The sequence below is a fragment of the Cornus florida genome, unplaced genomic scaffold, assembly GCF_030987335.1.
Source record: "Cornus florida cultivar Cherokee Brave unplaced genomic scaffold, ASM3098733v1 CherokeeBrave_3.0.0_Hap2_Chr11, whole genome shotgun sequence".
In the NCBI taxonomy this organism is placed as follows: Eukaryota; Viridiplantae; Streptophyta; class Magnoliopsida; order Cornales; family Cornaceae; genus Cornus; species Cornus florida.
Window position 1 is genome coordinate 134,303,255 of NW_026775581.1, and position 21,820 is coordinate 134,325,074.

Consider the following 21,820-nt stretch of genomic DNA (forward strand, 5'->3'; position numbering starts at 1 on the left):
TTTCGTCCCGTATTTTATTTTAAAGGGAAAGTAAAATAATATATATGAATCGGATGTTAGTCTCACTTCATAATTTAAATTTTTAATTTTGACCACGAAGCACCGGACCTTTACCATTGGTGAGCGTTCAAGTGAACCCACTAGAATAGGCAGAATAGGTAAAGTGGCCCGATCACAAACAAATATTTGCAATATAATATAAGAACATTACAAAATTTTTCACACAAAATGACATTATTCTTCTGTAATTTCACTATATTATGTTTGTAGGCACAACTCAATTTCAAAAAAATGATATGATATTTTTTAACTGGTATATATAAGTTTAAATTAAAACATCTAGAGAGAGAAATAATTGAAAATCAAAATCCACGTCTATATATCTTATACATCGTTTATGTGAAAGAAAATTATGCTTTTGACAACAAATTTAATATATATAAAAAAAAAAATTATATATCGTTTATGTGGAAGAAAATTATGCTTTGACAACAAATTTTTTTTTTTTTTTTTTAAAAAAAGAAACAAATTCAGACCAATAAAAAATTGAGTAGGGTCTTCCCTCGAGTAGATATGATGATGATCATCATTATATGAAGGAAAAAGCGCGCGGGACATATATAGATTATTGGGAAGCTTCACTTCTAGAAATGATTTTGTTGCACATGTTAATTGACAAATGCCAATAATGGGATTTGCACAAGACGACAAATATATTGTCTTTCACGATTTTATTATTATTATTTTTTTTACCTGGCAAAGAGAAAACAAACATACCACAACTACCAACACATTCACAAAGGACACCACAGATGCAACAAAGGTTAGTTATAGAAAGACAAACAAAACCTGAAGCAAAAAAAAAAAAGAATAAAGAAAATTGAAGACCTGATTTTAAATTTGCTAAGAAAAATAACGAAAATCACCAAATAAGACGATTATCAATACACAAAGGTCAGACCATTATCAATATAATAGTTCTAAAACAATATCCATAAGGCACCTTCGACAAGTAAAAAAAAACACCCAAACTCCGCACAAGTCGAGGACAACAAAAGCCGACATAGATAGAAGAAGAACAATAGATCTACCCAGTCTGGTCGGAAACAAGTCAAACAGAAACAAATCTAGCAAAACAAAAACAAAAACGGTGTAAAAAACACCCACACAGCGTACTTATTATTACACGTCGATTTTATTTAGTTTGTGGGAGGCAAGAAATATCACCTCCCCCGCGTTCTAATTTTTAAAAATAATACGGATATGAAGATATGATATCATAATTTGTTTTTTTATTTTTAGCTACTGTAAGATCAAGTCCACCGCGTCACATTCATAAACTGTTCTACCTTAGTATATTGGTTATGGGGCTTCAATTCACATTAGATCCGGTAAGACCAAATATGAAAGTTGATGGTAAATTGGTAATTCAAGTCTATGAAAGACTGACAGTTAGACAATTTGAAATCTATACAGTACACTCTAATTTATCATATAATCACGTGTATTCAACTTTTAAAATGGATTAACATTTTCGTTTGTTTGGGGGTAAAATAATTTTTATTTTTTGGTATTTAATTTTTGTAAAATATTTACGAAAAAAAGAATATTAAAATTTTCTAATAAATATAACTTACTTATTAATTTTCAGTAAGTTAGTACTTCTGACCTCAATCTCAACATAGACACTTGTCAAACACCGAAAAATAAAAATAAAAATAAAAATTTATATTTTACCTGAAAAATAAAAATTATTTTTAAGACAATTAAGAAAAATATATAATTTACTTTAAAAATTAAGACAAAATGGAAGAATTTTCAAATAAAGCATGGAAATTAGGGGGGGGGGGGGGGAGAGAGAGAGAGAGAGAGAGAGAGAGGATCTAAAATTCAACAAAAATGCTTAATTTAGTAAATTAAGAATAAAAGTAATGAAGAAAGTATAAGGTGGTGACATCATGGCCATTATCACCAAGGCCCCACACCATCCAATTTTTACAAGTCAATGACACCCACCCTCGCGTGCGCATAAAGAAAACTTTAGCGTCATTCTTTTTTACTTCCAACTTTTTAATTAATTACAATCTATTTTAGAAAGAAAAAAACCCAATTAATGATTTATTTTTTAACAACAGGAAATTAATATATAGGGTGTGGTTGAATCCGGCTAAGAATTTGAATAGGAATCCCAAACATACCTGCCAAGTGGACAATAACTTAGCTGGTCCTAACCTACCATCTCAAATGACAAATCGAGTTAAAGTCTCAATGAAAACATAAATGTGTTTGCTTAATCTTAAAAAAATAATAATAATAAAATAAAATTTCCAAACATACCTATATATGAGCAAGGCTATCAAATTAAATAATACCATAGATAAAGTATAACATATGTATATTATCCACTTGACACTTATTAAATTGCAAACCATAGAAAAGATTGGAACTGTACTTTGACACTAAAACCTAATGTTGGAAAAATCACCTCATTTACGTAGTGTAAAATCAAGTGCCAATAGTATTAAAATAATAATAATAATAATCAAGTGCCATTGTCAAAAAAAAAAAAAAAGAAAAAAGAAAAATGCCTAGTTCAACTGGTACTAAAATTAAGTTTTCGCGGTCTAGCTAGTCTAATTTCCAGCACCACCCTTGCTCCAAGTGAATAACAGTACAATTGAGTGAGCCGATTAGTTTAAAAACAATTTTTATACATTTTAGTTGCCTACTTGTGATATTAGTTATTAGGGTAAACTGCCAAAAAAAAAAAAAAAAATGTGCTATATAAAAAATATGCAAAAAAAAACATCTTACAGTACAAGTATGTACATATAAATTTCTAAAATTTGAAAATATGTGTAAATTGCATTTTGACTGTTAATTTTAATCATTTAAAAAAAAAAAAAAAAATTTCTAAAGTACCTTAATAATCAGTGTTTTTTATTTTTATTTTGTCTTAAGAATATTTTAAATATTTTAGTCTTCAAACGACAAAATGTCCTTATTTGCTCAATTTAAAAAATATAAACATTTTGTATATAATAAGAATTTTTATTTATTTTTTATTTATTTTTTTTTATTTTTTATTTTTTTGCACTTACGCTAACTATTATCAGTTGGTATCTTTTTAACGAGGAGTTAGGTTCTATGCTAGGAACAACATTGTTAGTATGTGAACATTTGCTTGAACTTTTAAAAAATTTGTGATAATATTGTTATTATAATTTTAACAAAAGAAGAAAAAAATCAAGTGCCAAAGCAAATAATAATCTCATATTGGAATTGGGTAAAATGCAAAAAAAACCTTCTAGAACTATGTCTGAATTTGCAAATAAGTCCATTGAAATATATTTTGTGCATAATAAACCCCCTAAGTATCACATTTTATTGTAAAACGGCTTAGAGTTAGAGCCTAGATTATTTTCATTAAATTACCATAACTTATTGAATTGCACTTAATCTATTTTTCTTGAAATAAATTATGAAAAAAATTTCATACTAATTTGATAACATATTCTTCATTAATTTGCATAATTTTACCTTTAATATTCAAATTAATTGTTTAAACATTAATATTTAGTATAAGATTTCAAAACCATTTAAGTAATTTCTTAATTTTTTTTATGAATATATTGTATTAAAAAGAAGGTATTTTTTATTTAAATTAATTTCTTAATTTTTCATTAATATATTATATGAAAAAGAAGGATTTTTTTTTTTACTGTAAAAAAGTTTAAACGGAGTATAATAAATTTTATTATATAGTAGATTTTTAATAATAAGTTAATCATTTTTAGGAAAGTAGTAGTTACAAATCTATTTTATTTTTCTTTCTATTTTTATGATAAATTGATACTAATAATAAAATTAAGGTAAATGATATAAATAATATTTAGATAAGAGATAAAATAATAAAAACAATTTAATAAAAAATAATAATTTATTGAGAATGAAAAAATAGTCTTTTATGATAGTTTTATCTTTAATTACAGCAAATTGATAATTCATGAATGCAATTTGTAGTTAGATATATATTTTTTTAATTCACTTTACCTTATTATGTACTGACACGGAAAAAAACAGAAGCTCTTTGGCATCATAGAGAAGAAAAACTGAAAGAATAGGTCACCCAAGCAGAACACAGAAAAGAACAAAGCGATGAAAAAGAAGCATCAAAAAAGAGGTGAGAGAAACGGAAATGGGATAAAGCCGTAATGATGAAAGGTAGTCAAAGTCTCTTGTCCGAATAAAAACAAAGAGGAAACTAATAGGAGGAGGGTTTCGATCAAGAGGTTTTTTCATGGGCCTTTTGAAACTGCAACAACTTTACAGGGGCAATACTGTCTTTTCACAATGAGATTTGCCCCAATTCATCAGGGAAATGTGGCCGCCCATGTCATTTGTCTTTTGGGTAACGCTGGAGTAATGATATTAATCAGACTCTCTCTCTCTCTCTCTCTCTCTCTCCTCTATTTATTTCATTCTCAAAAACACACACTAACACATACTTTGTGTAACACAAAAAACTAGGAAGCAAGCTCATCCTGCTTCTTCTTCTTCTGGTCCTAGAAGTCCATGGTCATGGCCAAAAGAAAGATGTTTGTTTCCATGGTCTTTGTTTTGCTTCTTGTGCAAGTGGGTGCTTCACATGAAGTTATAGAAGAAGAAGCTGACCGAATTTCGGCTCTTCCGGGACAGCCCAAGGTCTCCTTTCAGCAGTTTTCCGGCTACGTCACTGTTAATGAAATGGCGGGAAGAGCCCTATTTTACTGGCTCACTGAGGCTGCTCATGACCCCTTGTCAAAACCTTTGGTTGTCTGGCTTAATGGAGGTCTAATCTCTCTCTCTCTCTATATATATATATACACACACACACACATTATGTACGTGCAGTTGGCTTTGGATTGGAGTAGCAAATTTAAGTTTTGCTAATACAAATCTACGAATGGTCCATTGGAAGCGACCAATTTTTTTTTTTATTTTTTTTTATTTTACTGTTGCATTGCTTGTTAGGTAGTAAGATGCTTTGTATTTTATGTGTATGTACTCATTTCATGATCAGTCCAAAAACAAAAGAAGTGCATGTGATCATTAAAATTGTTACTTTTTTGCTCACATATCCTTGAAGTTCTTTTTAATTAACTGCATATAAATGTAGGTGATTAATATTATGTTGTTAAATGTTGGTGGTTAGTAGATGATATGGCTATAGAGCAAATGAAGGTCTAATTCTTTGATTTGTGCTATTCTAATCTTTGTATTTGCCCAAAAGAGAGTCCTTATTGATGAGAAATTATTGTACTTTGACTATATCCATTTCTATATCCATTTAGTCAAAGTACAATTATTTTCCATCCATTCATGCTCGAAGCTATATATATAGATAGGCCTGTTTTGTCTTTTGGTTATGCTTGGTCTAGTGAAGGTTTTTTTTGCCAATTATAAGAGTACAGTTTGCTCATGTCCGTAGTCACTCCAATTTTCCTAATGACAGAAATGAATGATGACCTAACTACCGACGAAGTTGAAGCCCACGAGTCCATGAAAACACACACACTCTCTCTCTCCACAATTATATTGTTGCATGCAGTAACCAGAGAAATTGAATGCTTGAAAGCAACCAAAAACAGTCGTCATTTATTGATATCAGCTCTGGTAAAGTACGGTTAGCCAGCTTGTCAGCATGCGTGGTGCACTATGCAAAAACTTGCAGACACTCTATTTAATCTATATTTAGCACATCTTTTGACTCTTTCTCTTGCAAAATTGTCCATGCCATAAAATCTGAATGAATAAAATAGTCTTAACCAACCAATTAAAATCAGTTTCTTAACTAAATGTGTTCCTTTTATTTAGTCTCCCCGTCTAATAATTTATTATAATTGATCGAACCATATAGTGGAGTTGTAATTAATGGGTCACAGCACATGATGATGGGAGTGATATCAGCCGTCTGATATTAGACACGGATTCTTAAGTGGGACCCATTACATAATAGGGCTGATGGTATGACTAGCTAAATGTTGATGTTTCTTTGGTAAGCAGGTCCAGGATGCTCTTCAGTGGCATATGGTGCATCTGAGGAAATAGGACCATTCAGGATAAACAAGACAGCCTCTGGCTTATACCTCAACAAATTCTCATGGAACACTCTGGCTAACCTACTCTTCCTTGAAACTCCGGCCGGTGTAGGCTTCTCTTACAGTAACAGATCATCGGATCTCCTTGACACGGGCGATCGTCGCACCGGTAGGGCCCACCACCTCCATGTTGCATAAATATTGTCATTGCAATTATATCTTGTTCTTATCAGAAAGAATTTAATGAATGATTGTTACTGCCTAGCTATCAAAAATTGGACGGTACGTCCAAGTTGGTAGGCCATGTTTTTAAGTGATTAGAAGCACTGAATTATATCGATCTCTTGTCCTTGTCTTTCATGGATTGTGAAAAAAATTAACCATTTGATTGACGTTAACAAATTAGTCAAATATAAAACAAGATCAACTAAATTTGTATATGATTAAAGTGCAAAACAATTTTAGTATGGACCATGAACTTTGTTATTCAATCTAGTGTGTATGTCTAATGGGAAATTGTGATTCAGCTGAGGACTCACTACAGTTCCTAATCCGATGGATGGATCGATTCCCACGTTACAAAAACCGGGAAGTTTATATAACCGGAGAGAGCTACGCCGGTCATTATGTGCCACAATTAGCTAGAGAAATAATGAGCTACAACACCAAGTCCAAGCACCAAATAAATCTCAAAGGATTTATGGTAATTCATGCATTTCATATTATCTTAATTATATATAATACCGTATATCACTTCTTGTTTTCTTTGCTTTATACTGTTACATTGATACATGTAACAATTAATGCAGGTTGGGAATGCAGTGACAGACAATTACTATGACAATCTGGGAACAGTGACATATTGGTGGAGCCATGCCATGATCTCCGACCGGACTTACCGGCAACTGATCAATACGTGTGATTTCCGGAGGCAGAAGGAGTCGAACGAGTGTGAATCCATGTACAGTTATGCCATGGATCAAGAATTCGGAAACATTGATCAGTACAACATATATGCACCCCCTTGCAACAATTCTGATGGTAGCAGGGCCACCCACCAGACCATGCATTTGCCTCACAGACCCCACCAGGTATATATATATATATATATATATTTTACTCTATCATCTAACCAAATAATAACAACTATTACATGTTTTGGGGGTCACAAATTCAACTTCTTTTTTTTTTCAGTTATCTGAATCATATTTTGACATTTTCATTTATATTTTTTCAATATTTTGAAGTAACATCTTTAGAAAAGTGACATGTTAAGAGAAATTTATATATATAGTTATATTTCATTATAGTTCATACAAACATTAAGAAGAGTTCGTGTATTTTTGGTCCTTTCTTAGACATTTAGGCAGATATCTGGATATGATCCTTGTACGGAAAAATATGCTGAAGTTTACTACAATAGGCCAGATGTGCAGAGAGCCCTCCATGCCAACATAACAAAAATTCCTTATAAATGGACTGCGTGCAGGTAAACTAATTTAATTCATTCTTTTTTTCAATTGTTTATTTTATCCCAATTTTTTTATAAAATAAAAATAACAATTTTATATATAGAAAAATCTCAAAATGTGCAGGCTATTATGTGCTTGTTAATGTGTGTTTCTTTCTTTTTTTTCAATGCAGTGAAATTTTAAATCGGAATTGGAACGACACGGATGTATCGGTTCTTCCAATATATAGGGAAATGATAGACGCTGGTTTGAGAATTTGGGTTTTCAGGTTGGCAATTTTTCAGTTCACTAGACTTGTTAATTCTTCCAAATTTTTTACTCATTTTAGATGACTTGAGTACTTTGCTTTTCCTCTCAAAATTGTCCGATTATAGCGGTGACGTCGACTCCGTAGTGCCAGTTACGGCCACAAGGTATTCCCTTGCACAACTGAAGTTATCAACCAAAATTCCATGGTACCCATGGTATGTTAAGAAACAGGTCAGTAACTCACTCTGTTCTAGTCTTTATTATCTGCTAATTTGTAATTTATAGTTGTGTGCGCCTTTGTTTGAACTTATATATCATTAAACTTGAAAAAAGATCGCGTATCATCCGATACGTCGCGTATCATCCGATACGTATCGGATGATACGCGACCTTTTTTCAAGTTTAATGTATGAATAACATTAATCAATTTATACTAATTTTATCTGAATTCGTTATATCGCAACTACCGATCATGATATATATACACGTGTGTGGGTCATAATATATTGATGTGGTTTTGTGAAGGTGGGAGGGTGGACAGAGGTATACAAAGGGATAACATTTGCAACAGTGAGAGGGGCAGGTCATGAAGTACCACTTTTCAAACCAAGAGCAGCACTTCAGCTTCTCAAATCATTTTTGAAAGGAGAGCCTCTTCCAAAGTCTTGAATGCCATAAATATATCTCCTTTGGAACACGAAGTGTTCTTCTGTATTCCAAGTCAAAATCATAGTCAATTGTTAATTGTTAGTGAGAGAGTTCTGATCTGATAGAAGAAGAAGGAACATGTGGAATGGAGTTCCTTTTCTTATTCTTAATTATATCAAATATGTTCCTATTAATTTGAGGTGGGATGTAAGGAAAACAATGGTGTGGTCTATTTGGTTAATTTTGGAATGATAGCTATTTTGATTATTTTAATGTTTACAAATTAAATTTCATTATGCGATAAAAGTTTACAAATTGCGGTGCCTTGTCTTTATTCAACATCGATTACATGCACTTGTGTTATTCACTTTTAACAAACAACTAGAAAGAAAAAAAAAATGTTGTGAAAATTAAATGAAGAAAAGAAGAAAAAAAAAAATTCCGGATCACTTATATTTATGTAATTCATTAAAAACTATGATGAAAAACACGAAATTACAAAATTTAAAATGGTAACCGCCCTTATTATCTTTTTTCAAGTTTAATATATGAATAGCATTGATCAATTTATATTAATTTTATCTGAACTCGTTATACCATAACTACCCATTATGATATATAGTGTGTGGGTCATAATATATTGATGTGGCTTTGTGAAGGTGGGAGGGTGGACAGAGGTATACAAAGGGATAACATTTGCAACAGTGAGGGGCAGGTCATGAAGTACCACTTTTCAAACCAAGAGCAGCACTTCAGCTTCTCAAATCATTTTTGAAAGGAGAGCCTCTTCCAAAGTCTTGAATGCCATAAATATATCTCCTTTTAAACACGAAGTGTTCTTCTGTATTCCAAGTCAAAAGCAAAGTCAATTGTTAATTGTTAGTGAGAGAGTTCTGATCTGATAGAAGAAGAAGGAACATGTGGAATGGAGTTCCTTTTCTTATTCTTAATTATATCAAATATGTTCCTATTAATTTGAGGTGGGATGTAAGGAAAACAATGGTGTGGTCTATTTGGTTAATTTTGGAATGATAGCTATTTTGATTATTTTAATGTTTACAAATTAAATTTCATTATGCGATAAGAGTTTACAAATTGCGGTGCCTTGTCTTTATTCAACATCGATTACATGCACTTGTGTTATTCACTTTTAACAAACAATTAGAAAGAAAAAAAAATGTTGTGAAAATTAAATGAAGAAAAGAAGAAAAAAAAATTCCAGATCACTTATATTTATGTAATTCATTAAAAACTATCATGAAAAACACGAAATTACAAAATTCAAAATGGTAACCGCCCTTACTATCTTGTTATAGAATTAGAGCTACAATAACACATCGATGAAAATACAAAAATAACATGCTATTAATCTAAAGTCAATATATATATATAAATAAAAACTATTTTTTGTATTTCATATTTAAAATTTATTTTTCTTATTCATCTCCTTCAGACCTCATATATTCGAATCTCACGTACAGTTGATTTAATTAAAATTCTAAACAATCACACTAATTCAACATATCAGATGATAAGTAGCTAATTGTAATGGTTGTATTCATATAGAGCAAGAAGAGTTAGAAAATTATGTTACTAAAATTTTGATGACAAGTCATTTTTGTGAAAAGTTGGTAAGATATTTTATCTTCTAAAACAGTTTATTTAATTTTAGGATAACCAAATAAAATAAAATCATAAAAATATGCCCTTAAACTTAGTTCGAAACAACAACTAAATTTTATCTGCACTCCTTATATAAGAATCTTAACGGTTATGATCCATTATAATTAATGACTAGGATCGTTTTCATCTAAATATTTACAATCTCTAATAAACACTTCACACTTTTAGAAGGTTCTCTAACTAATATAAACTCTTTAATGTTCTAGAATCTCTACCCTACAATATTTTATAATTTTTTAAGCAAATGTAAAAGATTCTAGAATTTAATTCTCCTTGTAGGTGCCTCCTAATGTTAAATGGCCAACATTACATGATAATTTAGATAGGAACGATTTTAACGGAGAACGGCATTTGATTGAACATTTTGGTAGTGTTTGGAAGAACTTCTTAAAAATATTTTTTAAATTGAACTATTTATATTGTTAAATATTGTACAATTTAAAATTTGTAAGCCACTTTTTTTTTATGTTAAAAAGTTAAAAGTTGAAATATGCAATAACATCCTTTTAGCCAATCCCTTGTATAACAATTTTTTATGTTTGGTTTTTAAAGAAGACATTTCATTTTTCTCCTATTGTAGCCAGGGGGCGGCCTGTTAATGTTTGAGACGTAAATCAAAATTTTAAAATTAGGCCTTCTTTTATTGAATATATTAATACAATATTAATATTTTTTTATTCAAGCAAACATAAAGCATTATTTTTATTTTTAATTTTAGAAATAATAATTTAATTTTGTGGGCAATTAATGTGTGAGGGTCCAAAAGAAATATAATGACAATTATTGGCATGCAATAGGGATAGTGTTTTATTTTATAGGGTGAGAGAGTTCAAAATAAATAAAATGTTGAATCATTTTTGAGATGTAAATAGAGATAGTGATTTTATTTTGTAGGCAACTGATTTTTTTTTTGGTTAAAAATTTGTAGGCAACTGATGATGCGTGAGAGTTCAAAAGAAGTAGTATGAAGTTGAATAATTATTGATATGGCAGAGAATTTTTTTAAAAAAATACATCATATAAGAAGCCCTAATGACAGAAATAAAGGGCTTGTTTGTCTGCTCTTCCTGTAAAAGGCTTCTAAGGTTAAAAAGTCCATTCCCAAAAATAATGAGTGCTTGTTGAAATTTCTAAAAACGGACGTTTAAAACTTTTTCCAATTTTAAAAGAACTTGTATTAGTAAATACAATATGAGTTATATTTATTTGATAATTAATACATTGAAGAGAACATAATTAATGTATTAAGAAAAATCTGGGACCTCTTTTACCATTTGGACGGCAACTTGTATTGATCAATATAATAAAAATTGTATTTATTTGGTAATTAATATAATAAAGGAAATATAATGAAAACGATCCGGTTTTTCCTCTTTTATATATTATTTTAACTTATTTTAGAGAACTCCAAAAACAAAAGCTGGAATAGCTCAGTTGGCTAGAGCGTGTGGCTGTTAACCACAAGGTCGGAGGTTCAAGCCCTCCTTCTAGCGTGCATGTCTATTTTTTTTGCTTCGTCCTCTACCTTTTCTCATGTTCTCCACTATGAATAAAATTGCAAATCTGATCTCATTGAAAGGTAGATGATATATGAACAATAACTCTACATTATTCTATATATTTTCCATCTAACACACTAAATTCACCGTTACAAGCTAGTCTTAAAACATTATAATTAGAACAACATACTAATTTGCAAAAACTGACCGGAACTGCATCAGCAGCAGCTTGACCTCCCATGAACTGAAGGGCATTTCCTAGGCCACACAAAAAACCAGCCAAAAAGGCCCACTTTCTCCCATTCCAATCTTTCAGATAAGCTGTCAATGATGATTTAGGTAAGTTGAGTAGAGGATGACACAGGAAAACGACATTTAAAACAACTGCAACCAAACAAAATTATGAACCACCCTTTCCAAACACACTTCTCAAACACCTGTCTTCATTAGTATTACTGAACACCTATTTGTACAAAAGATGTTGCTTGATAGGACTAGTAATCCATGTAATTTCACATAGTGAACAACTTTGATTAATGACACAGAGAACAAGAAAGTCTGAAGTTCCAGCCTTTGCTTTGCCGCTTCATTATTCCCATTTTCTAAATCCTCCTTTCGATCCGACAATACTGCTTTCTTATAGAATGTTTCTCCATCTTCGTAACTATTGAACAAGTCTCTAAGTTTTGCTTCGTTATCGGCTACATTGGAAGAATGAACCACAAATCCAAGACAAACTGCAATAAGAAAGCATCCAACACAGGGGAAAAGGATACTTGCTTTGTTGATTCCATCATCCAAGAAATAGTTTAAGGTAGTGCCTGTTACAATGAAACATATGTGTTTAGCTCCAATTTCACATACCATCCTGCTTCCTCAGTTTGTTAACAGAACATACTGGGTAAAGTAAACTTGAATTTAATTATGTGTGTTCATGTCATCAGTCATCACATAAGTATATTCTGTGTGTTCATGTCATCAGTCATCACATAATTTAGTATCTGTCTGTGTGATACTCAATCTGCTACTGACCAAAATTTGGAACATTTTGTCTTCAACAAATTAATGAGGCTTGGTTTTCGTGTTCAGTTTACTGTGGAACAAATAATTTCGATGTAATTTGGAGAGTGTCAACAATGAAGTTATTTTGCAGTCTTGCTAGGGAACTTCTAAATAGTGATGAAGTTTGGAGCTGACTTAAAATTTATTCAATAAATTTGTTAAATAATACTTGGATTATACTTTTTGTGACATTTATATTCAAAATACTAGCTATTCACCAATTTTAACTCTTGATTGAAAATAATTAGAGACAAACCTGAGAAAGTTGAGTGAATAAATTTGGCATATTGGGGTTGGCAAAGGTAAGACCTATGGTTGCTGCAGCCAAGAAGTTAGTGATTAAAAAATGGAGGTAAGTATGTTGAGGAAGACGACCTTGTCTCTCTGGGAATGTCAGAATTGCAGGCCAAGTACCCAGTAACACAAGTGCAAGCAGCATGCAAGCTATGGCACCTTGCTTAAAGTTAAAATAAAGAGCTCTTACCGAATTTAATTAATGTGAGAAGGGTGGCGAATCCCATCACAAAACGTCATGCTGATATCATATGGTGGGCTTCACTGTCCATTCATATAAATTGAATTCAATAATTATATAATTCAGTTCTTAAATCATTATTCTAAAATAAATAGAAATGAGGATCTCATGATTTGTCTAATATATATACCTACATTTATTGCATCAAAATAATAGTAATAATATAATAAAATAGAAATAATTAGTCTGAATATAAATGGCGGGCTTCACACTGTTTTATAGTATTATGACCATGCACGGACCGATATAACCCCAATATATATATATATATATATATATATATATATTTGATAGAAGTTACAACGAAGAGAGGGAAGAACAGTGTGTGGCCTTTGTTGAAAAAGACACTTGGGCTCTGTGCAGGGACCTACACATAGTCCCCCATTTTTTTTTTTTTTTTCTTTTTTGTAATTTATCTTTGTTAACTTGATTTTTTCAATTATAGATCTATAAAATATTACTATTGCCCTCCTTAAAATTATTTTAAAAATTTATTACTGTACCCCCAACTTATTTTTTTGGCTCCGTTTCTTGCCCCATAAAGTATTAAATATTATAATCGATTCCTGCTAAATATAAATAATTTTTTAAAAGGAGTGCGTTGCTAAATTATTATATTCAAAACATTTCATCATCTATCTAATTATTTACAATCTCTTCTAAATTCTTCACTCTTCTTGAAAGATTCTCTAATCTAAATGTTCATATAAATTCTCTAATGCTGTAGGATGCCCCCAGCCCTCTATAGAACCCTATAAATCTCTACACAAATATCAAAAGATTCTTAACTTATGTGATTGTCATATAATTCCAGTTGGTCTATAGTGTAATTCCGAAACTACCTTAAAAGTTGTGGAAGTGTCTATAATGCAATAGTTTTCGATCATATTACAAACATAGAACTTAAATTCTTTTGCCAGATGATAAAAATGATATATATAAAAATTAAAATAAAATAATAAGGATAATAAATCATCGTAATTATGATTAAATAAAATTATTAATTTATTGAAATTAAATCTAAAATCTGTAGACATAGTTACAAACAAAATAAAAAATATCTTTACATTAGACACGAGTGTTCAAATATTATTTGATAAATTAAGGGGAGAAGAGGCTAAATTAAGGGGAGAAGAGGCTGAACACGGATACACTCAAAAAATTAAGAGCTCAACCAACTAGTTATTAAATGCCTCATTACCTATATAATCTAATTGTCTATAAGATAGCAGTTCAAACCCAAATGGCCCCTCTTAATCAATATGGGCTGAGGATAGGTGCTTTATCATAAAAAAAATATTACAAAAGGAGATTTATTTCATATCAAATTTAAATAAGAGAGTGATTGGATATAAATAAATATGCATATATTTTCTCTGTAAAAAAAAAATTGTCCTAATTATGAGTCACTATTATTAAAAGAAAATATCTTTTTTTGATACAAAAGTAGTAATACTGATCAATAATTTAAATTTTTAAATAAATGAAGCGTCCACCATAATTAGGACATTTGATATTTATAGATACATTTGATATTTGGTCGGTCGGTCGTGTCAGATAAAGATTCTACGAAATCGAAATCTGAGGTATCTGCTGGTGGTGTCAACGTTGACGTGTTGAAGAATATGCCACACACATACACATATATAATCGCATTGGCTGTACCGACAATTAAAGTACATAGTCACACATGGATGTACGTAGAGTACATTAGGGGGGCGGAGCCATGGCTCCAGGCTGCCCCCTGCTGGGCCTGCTGGCCCATTAAACAAATATATATATATTTATTGCCATATACGTATATAAATTTACATTATGTCCTCCTAAAATTAGTTTTTTCTAAAATTATTTCCTTCTTTTTCTTTTTACTTCACTTTTTTCTTCTTTTTTTCTCATAATAACTTGTATCTTCTAATTTACTCTTTTATAAACTAGAGACTATTTAGTAATTTAGTTATTATGAAACTTATAATTTTCTAGTATTTATTGTTAAATTGGGTATTATTAATAATTTAAATAATATAATATCTCGTTTTAATAAATAGGCCATTAAATAGGTTATATGTATAATTCGTTTAATAAACAGGTTGGATTAGTATTGAGAGTTTCTGACATGATTATTAAACGGGTCGTAATCGAGTTAATCTGTTTAGTATTATATTATTAGGTTAACACAATATAATTATGTCCCGCAAATACGAATTGATACCCTTAACTGAAAAGGATATAATAAAAAATTAAAATATAAAGGCACAACTTAACGTTGCAGAGTATAAACCACTTAATGAATTTTTATTTTTTTATTTTTTATTTTTTTCACTCCATTCAAACTCATAAAATATTTATATATTTTTCAACTTTTTTATTAATAATTCTATCTAACCAATCGAATTCTTCGAATTCCTCTAATTACCTCATATCACAAGTACAAGTCGATCATTTAATTTTGAAACTCTGCTTTATATTATCTCTTACAAATAATTATATAACATTAATTAATAATTTTTTAAATAATTACTGAATTTAAATTTTGTTACTGGAATGGTGAATCTATGGAGACTTTATATTCTAATTTATAGCAATATAAAAATACAAAACAAAAGTGGTTGAAAAGATGGGCCCGGCTTTAATTAAGACTGAGGAGTAGTCATATAAAGAGTAGGACAATGATTGCATCCTGTAGGCGGAGGATGAGGTTCATCCTCCGCGCTGACGTGGCCCAATGGGATTATGACAGGTATCCAATATTAAAAATAATAATAAAGCCTGGGCAATGCCCATTTTGTCCGGTTCAACCCATTTCTCTTTTCTCTCTCATCACTCTTAATACCTAATATCTTCTCTCAGACGATTTTCTCTTCTCTCTCATCACTTACCCAAATCTTCTTTCTCAGACCACCTCAAACTCATTTTCACTTTCCTGTCCATCGCCACCACTAGATCTGACTCTCTCTCCCTCTAAAAATGTCAGGAAGAGGCAAGGGCAGAAAAGATTAAACCCGTTTCTTACCCTCTTCTTTCTCTTTCTCTCTCTCTCCTTCTATCGCCTCTCATCTTGTAATACCTCTAATTTCAAAAGGATAGTCCTAATATTTAATTTATTGTTTTAATTGAATTTTAAATTTGTTTAAATTGTTGATTGGCGTGTTTATTTGCAATAGTTGATGGCTTGTTATTTAATGGTGATTTTGTGACTTAATTAATTATTAAATTATATTTTATTTTCTGTATTAATTATACACTTGTTTTTATTTTCTGTATTACGTTAAATTGGAATTTATTGGTTGCCTTTAATTGAATTGATTATTAAATGTTTTAATTTAAGAAGTATTTTAATTAATTTTTCGTTATGAAATTATGATTGGGGTTTTTGTTTTTAGAAATCACGGTTGTAGCCGACGTAGGTTTTGATTAAGTTGTTATGGGCCGACTAGGATTCAGTTGGGGCTTGAATTAATTTAAGGTTTAGTATAACTCTATAAATATGTAGGATACGTCTGTTTAGGATTTAAAAAAAATAAATAAATAAAACTTATTCACGTCTGTGGAGGCAGAGCAGAGGGAGAGAACAGAGGAGGAATTTTGTAGTCGGAATCGTCGGAACCTTAGAAGACGACGTAGAGATTTTGAACAAAAGTCTCAAAAACAAGTTCTATCTTAACTCTCTCCCATAGGCTCGTGTTCTTTGCACGTTTAATACAACTCCAGGATTTAATAAGGATTAAAATTAAACTGGGTTCCATGGTTAGATGCTTACAAACTGGATGTGTTTATATACTTATATTGTTTTGTATTAAATTCATTCTGGTGTAGATTCTGTTTTAATTTATGTAAATTGATGAATAAGGAATTTTAGTAGACCCGTAACATGTTGGAGACACATTGAAAGTAATTTAGTTGCAAGGTTGATTTGCTAAAACAGTTGGTGTTCATGAATGGAAATTATCCCGGTTTAAATTCCTTGTCGCATAATTGATGTATAATTAATGTCGTTGAGTGAGTAAGGAATTTAGTTATTTCTTAAGCACACTGGAATCTAATTAAAACACTTAGGAACCCTAGGGATGAAGAACAGTTCGTTGGAAAATTGCCAGACGCGAAAGGGATGAGGAACAGAGAAGAGACGGCTCAAAGTTTGAAAGAGCAGGCTCTTTGGAAACAAAGAGCAGGCTCTAGGGGACTTGGAGCCGACTCCAAGTCTAGGAGAGCCAGCTCCAAGCAACAAAGAGCAGGCTCTTTCAACCGGCTTCCAATTTTATGTTTTCTGCGACCTGTTTGGTTACGGAACTCGGATTTTGGGATTTTCAGATTCTGTAAGAAGCTATACTTGGGTGTTTTGAGATGTTCTAAGTCTAATTAACACTTGTGAGAGTGGATTAATGCTTAATAAACCAGTAGGTGTTTATAGCTTGAACATTGGTAAGTTTCAGCGGAGGTTGTTTTATTTCAGTACAGAGGAATTTTAAATTACTGAACCTTAATTTATTTATTCTCTGTGAGTGGAAATTTTATTAATATGATATTATTAATAATGGACAAGCATGATAATAAATATGATTTTTTTTATTAGACTTATCATGGTTTTATGGATGAGAGGAATAAATTATCTACATGCTCTAGTAAGATAATTTGTAACGGAGTTATGGGATGAACATGATGCTTATCTATTAATTTGTGTTCATCATGAAATTAATTGATGTGTCTTATTATTTTGATCTATCAGTTACTGGAGTAAGCATGTTAGTTTCTATCTCTATTTGTGCTTATTATGGTTCAGTTGCTACGTACATTGATTATATATTCTATCAACTGTTGGATGGATTGAATTGTATGTACAGGTATGGGTCGATGACATATTAGGTTTGGATTAGCTCAAATTGCTAAGTCCTACCTACTTTGGAATAAGGGTATGGATCACAAAAATAGAATCTTCCTTATGTAAAAGTCTGTGCGGTTGAATAAGCTGAACGACTTACTAGATTTCTTATGGATGAATGTGAATAGATTTTAAATATATTATTATGGTACCATGACTTGAGCTTGAGTCTCAGAGTCAACGGTTAGGGAGCGTATATGCAATAGGACACGTAACTGGCTATGCTGGTTGAGGTGTACCCTGTTAGGTTTAGGTAGTCATGCCCACTCAGGTGCGTTTTACATGTTACCTTCTACTCAAGTTGAGACCCGTATCATAGTCCAGTGAGAGTCCATAGTGTGGATATATATATATATATATATATATATATATATACGGATTATATAGTTATTGTTGAGTTGGTTAGAGTGTATATGCGTATCGAGTCTCTACTTGGATTGTAGTATGATAGAACTTGTTCGTGGGCCTGACCCACTCCTTTTTTTCAGGTGTACGTCAATTCCAGACTTGAGCTTGTTCGTGCTGAGCAGAGGCGACCACTCATTCTTCCGACAACGTAGGAGCTCCATTTATATGGTTTTCTTTTAGTTTTCAGTTCAGTTTGGTTTTCTTATTAAGGGTCCACAGGATGGATTCCCGAGTTGTACCATTGGAGGTTTTGGAGTTGGATTATTATTATCTAGGATTTTAAGTATTTAATTTTAAAGGATTTTATATTTTAGATATTTTGCAGCTCATTATATATATATATTTTTTATCACCTTGTATTCCGTGTTTGTTTTACATATTAATTGTTTAATATTTCCCTCGGGTTTGGGCCTGGGCCTAATCAACCCGTGTCTCGGATCTGAGGGGTATCACTGTTGGTATCAGAGCACTCCAGGTTCAAGTGTCTCTAGGATGTTTCGTATTAAGTCTTCCGCGTAGCGTTTTCTCTTGATTAGAGCTTAAGTGTAGGATTCGTTGAATTCTTTTACGGTTCGCTTAGAATATACTGATGTCTGTCTTTCCGTGTTAACAGATGGTTAATGGTAGGAGAAGAGGACAGAACATGCAAGGAAATAAGAGGCAGAGGAGAGTGGCACGTAGGCAGCAAGAACGCCTACAACGTCAGCTAATGGAAGAGGAGCAGCAATTGCCTGGATTTGAGGGTGACAATGGTCAGTTTCGTAATAAGCAGGAGGAAGTTCAGCAGACTCCGGGTCAGGTTAGAGATCTAGAGTTTCCTCTACACCTCAATGACTTTGTTGCTCGGGCTATTGAAGTTGGGGTAACAGCTGCACTTCGGAATCAACCACCGGTTCAGCAGGTACCTGTACCAGCACCGGTTGTTCAGACTGACTTATGGGAAAAGGCTAGGAGTTCTTTCACAAAAGGGAGTCCACCTATGTTCTCAGGCTCCACCGATGCGAGAGCAGCTCACCAGTGGAAACAGGATATTGAGCGACATCTTCGTTTGGTTCAGTGTACGGAGGTTCAGAAGCAGATGCTTGCTACCTTCAAGCTAGTTGGAGATACACTACAGTGGTGGGAGTCAGTTACCACCACAGAGGAGAGGATGCCATTGACCTATGATCAGTTCAGTGCACGCTTTGATGAGAAGTACTTCCCTTATGCAGTCAGGGCAGCTATGAAGACTGAGTTTCTTAATCTGCAGCAAGGGAACATGACAGTGGCGGAGTATGAGCAACAGTTCACGCGCTTGTCTCTTTTTGCACCGGAGGAGGTGGATACAGAGGAGAAGAAGCGCAACAGTTTCGTTAAGGGACTGATGTGGTCTATCAAGAGAGCTATTACAGGTAGTCCAGCTTATACTACATTTGCTCAGGTGGTAGACGTCGCGCTACAGCAGTATCAGTTGACCGTGGATATCAGACAGGCCAAGGGTGAGAAGCGGGGTGACAGAGACTCTGCTAATCAGTCAGCTGAGAAGAGGAACGGCAATGGTCACCGACAGAATGACAGGGGCAAGTTCCAGGGACAACAGCCTTGGAAGAAGCACAAGGGTGGTTCAGATGCTCACAGGAATGGGGTACTTATTCAGAGGCAGCTGAATGGGGGACCACAGGCAGGACAGGGTCAGCCACCGGCTAACCGACAGAGGAGGCCATTTGGTACTTTCCAGGGTAGTTGTTACACTTATGGAGAGTATGGTCATACTACCAAGCAGTGTCCTAAAACAGGACAGGAACAGGGACAGGGACAATATGTGCAGTCGGGACAGAGGGTGCTAGTGCCTCTACCAGCTCCACAGGTTCCACGAATTCAGGGACAGACACATCTGGCTTTACCGGCACTGCCGCAGATTCAAGGACAGGTACAACAGCAGTTGCACTATGGCAGGGTGTACAACCCCGTGCCACAGGATGTTCAGGCACCTCAGGCTGTTGAGGATAAGTTTCCTATTCATGGTTTGCATAGACGTGTTTTATTTGATACGGGTGCTACACACTCATTTGTAGTTAGGACTTTTGTTGTTTTATTTGGGACGAGGACTAGGGTATACACTAGACCTCAGGGTATTTCTACACAGTTGGGCGATACAGCCATTTTACATTAGAGTGATGGACCTGTGACACTAGATGTTGGCAGACTCAGATTTTTAGCCAATCTACTAGCCCTGGACATGCACACTTATGACATGATACTTGGGATGGATTGGTTATCTCACTACTATGCCCAAATTAATTGTTTTGATAGATCTATTGTGTTCACCATACCTGGTCAGGATATGTATGTTGTAACTATGTCACGTTCTAATGGGGGCAATAGCACGTATTTGTTCCATGTGGAGGAGGAAACAGATGAGGAGGTTACTGTATCGTTGGAGTATATACCAATTGTACAGGACTTTCCGGATATATTTCAGGAGATTCCAGGGTTGCCACCTAGTTGCGAGATCGACTTTGTGATTGACTTAGCTCCAGGCACTACGCCTATTGCTAGGGCACCGTATACAGTGACGGACCCAGGAAATTATGTCAGGGGGGCGTCTTTTAATAACAATTTTTTTTTTTTTTTTATAATTAAGCAAATTCATTAAAGGCTTTCAAAAAGGGAACGCGTCCCAAAAACAACAAAAGGATCACATTGAACACATTTACAATCCAGATCATCATAATAAGCAAAAATATTTTTTTTGTTCATTGAATCATTGAGCACATTCACAATTGTCCCCGACGACTTTTCATATTTTGAAAACGTCGTATGATAACTTCATTATCTATGCCACTAGATATCTCATTTTCAATATATACTATCAAGCTATCACTCATCCATTCATCTCCCATTTTGTTGCGCAATCGGTTCTTCACGATATTCATAGCAGAAAATGTCCTCTCTACACTAGCAGTTGCAACTGGTAGGATCAATGCTAATGTCACAAGCAAATAAACTAGTGAATGTACCTTGTCTCTTTTGGTTTCCACCATTTTTTTCGCAAGGTCACCAATCCCTTTTAATCCTTCAAACTCGCAATTAGAATGCATATCCGCAATATAATTCTCAACTTGATCACCAAGTCTCATGAGAACATGTGGAGAAAATTCTTTTGGATAAAATTGAGCAAGGCGGTTTAGTTTTTGCTTTTCAAAAGCACAAAATGAATCATCCGGACACAAGTAGGCCACACAAAGCAATAACTCGGAACTCATTTCAGAAAAATAACTAGTTAACTCTTGAAGTTACATATCTATGATGGAATAAAACAAATCAAC

General features: G+C 32.9%; 1 protein-coding gene and 1 non-coding gene across 2 annotated transcripts; both read left to right on the plus strand.

Annotated features, from left to right (window-relative positions):
- The first annotated feature begins 4,406 nt into the window (after positions 1-4,406).
- Positions 4,407-9,496, plus strand: LOC132284161 (serine carboxypeptidase-like 25). The gene is made up of 8 exons (XM_059786236.1): positions 4,407-4,831; positions 6,046-6,249; positions 6,608-6,783; positions 6,890-7,171; positions 7,439-7,569; positions 7,725-7,820; positions 7,927-8,032; positions 8,327-9,496. The coding sequence occupies exons 1-8, from the start codon at positions 4,576-4,578 to the stop codon at positions 8,468-8,470; spliced, it is 1,395 nt and encodes a 464-aa protein (XP_059642219.1). The 5' UTR covers positions 4,407-4,575; the 3' UTR covers positions 8,471-9,496.
- A 2,055-nt stretch (positions 9,497-11,551) lies between these two features.
- TRNAN-GUU (transfer RNA asparagine (anticodon GUU)) lies at positions 11,552-11,625 on the plus strand. The gene has a single exon. It is a non-coding gene; the product is annotated as a tRNA-Asn (tRNA).
- The last annotated feature ends 10,195 nt before the right edge of the window (positions 11,626-21,820 follow it).

What these genes read in the sequence shown, in the direction of transcription:
- LOC132284161 (XM_059786236.1), top strand. Translation starts at nt 4,576, where the DNA reads ATGGTCATGGCCAAAAGAAAGATGTTTGTTTCCATGGTCTTTGTTTTG. An exon ending in GGTTGTCTGGCTTAATGGAG is followed by an intron (nt 4,832 to 6,045) that starts GTCTAATCTCTC and finishes TTTGGTAAGCAG; the next exon opens with GTCCAGGATGCTCTTCAGTG. An exon ending in CATGGTATGTTAAGAAACAG is followed by an intron (nt 8,033 to 8,326) that starts GTCAGTAACTCA and finishes GGTTTTGTGAAG; the next exon opens with GTGGGAGGGTGGACAGAGGT.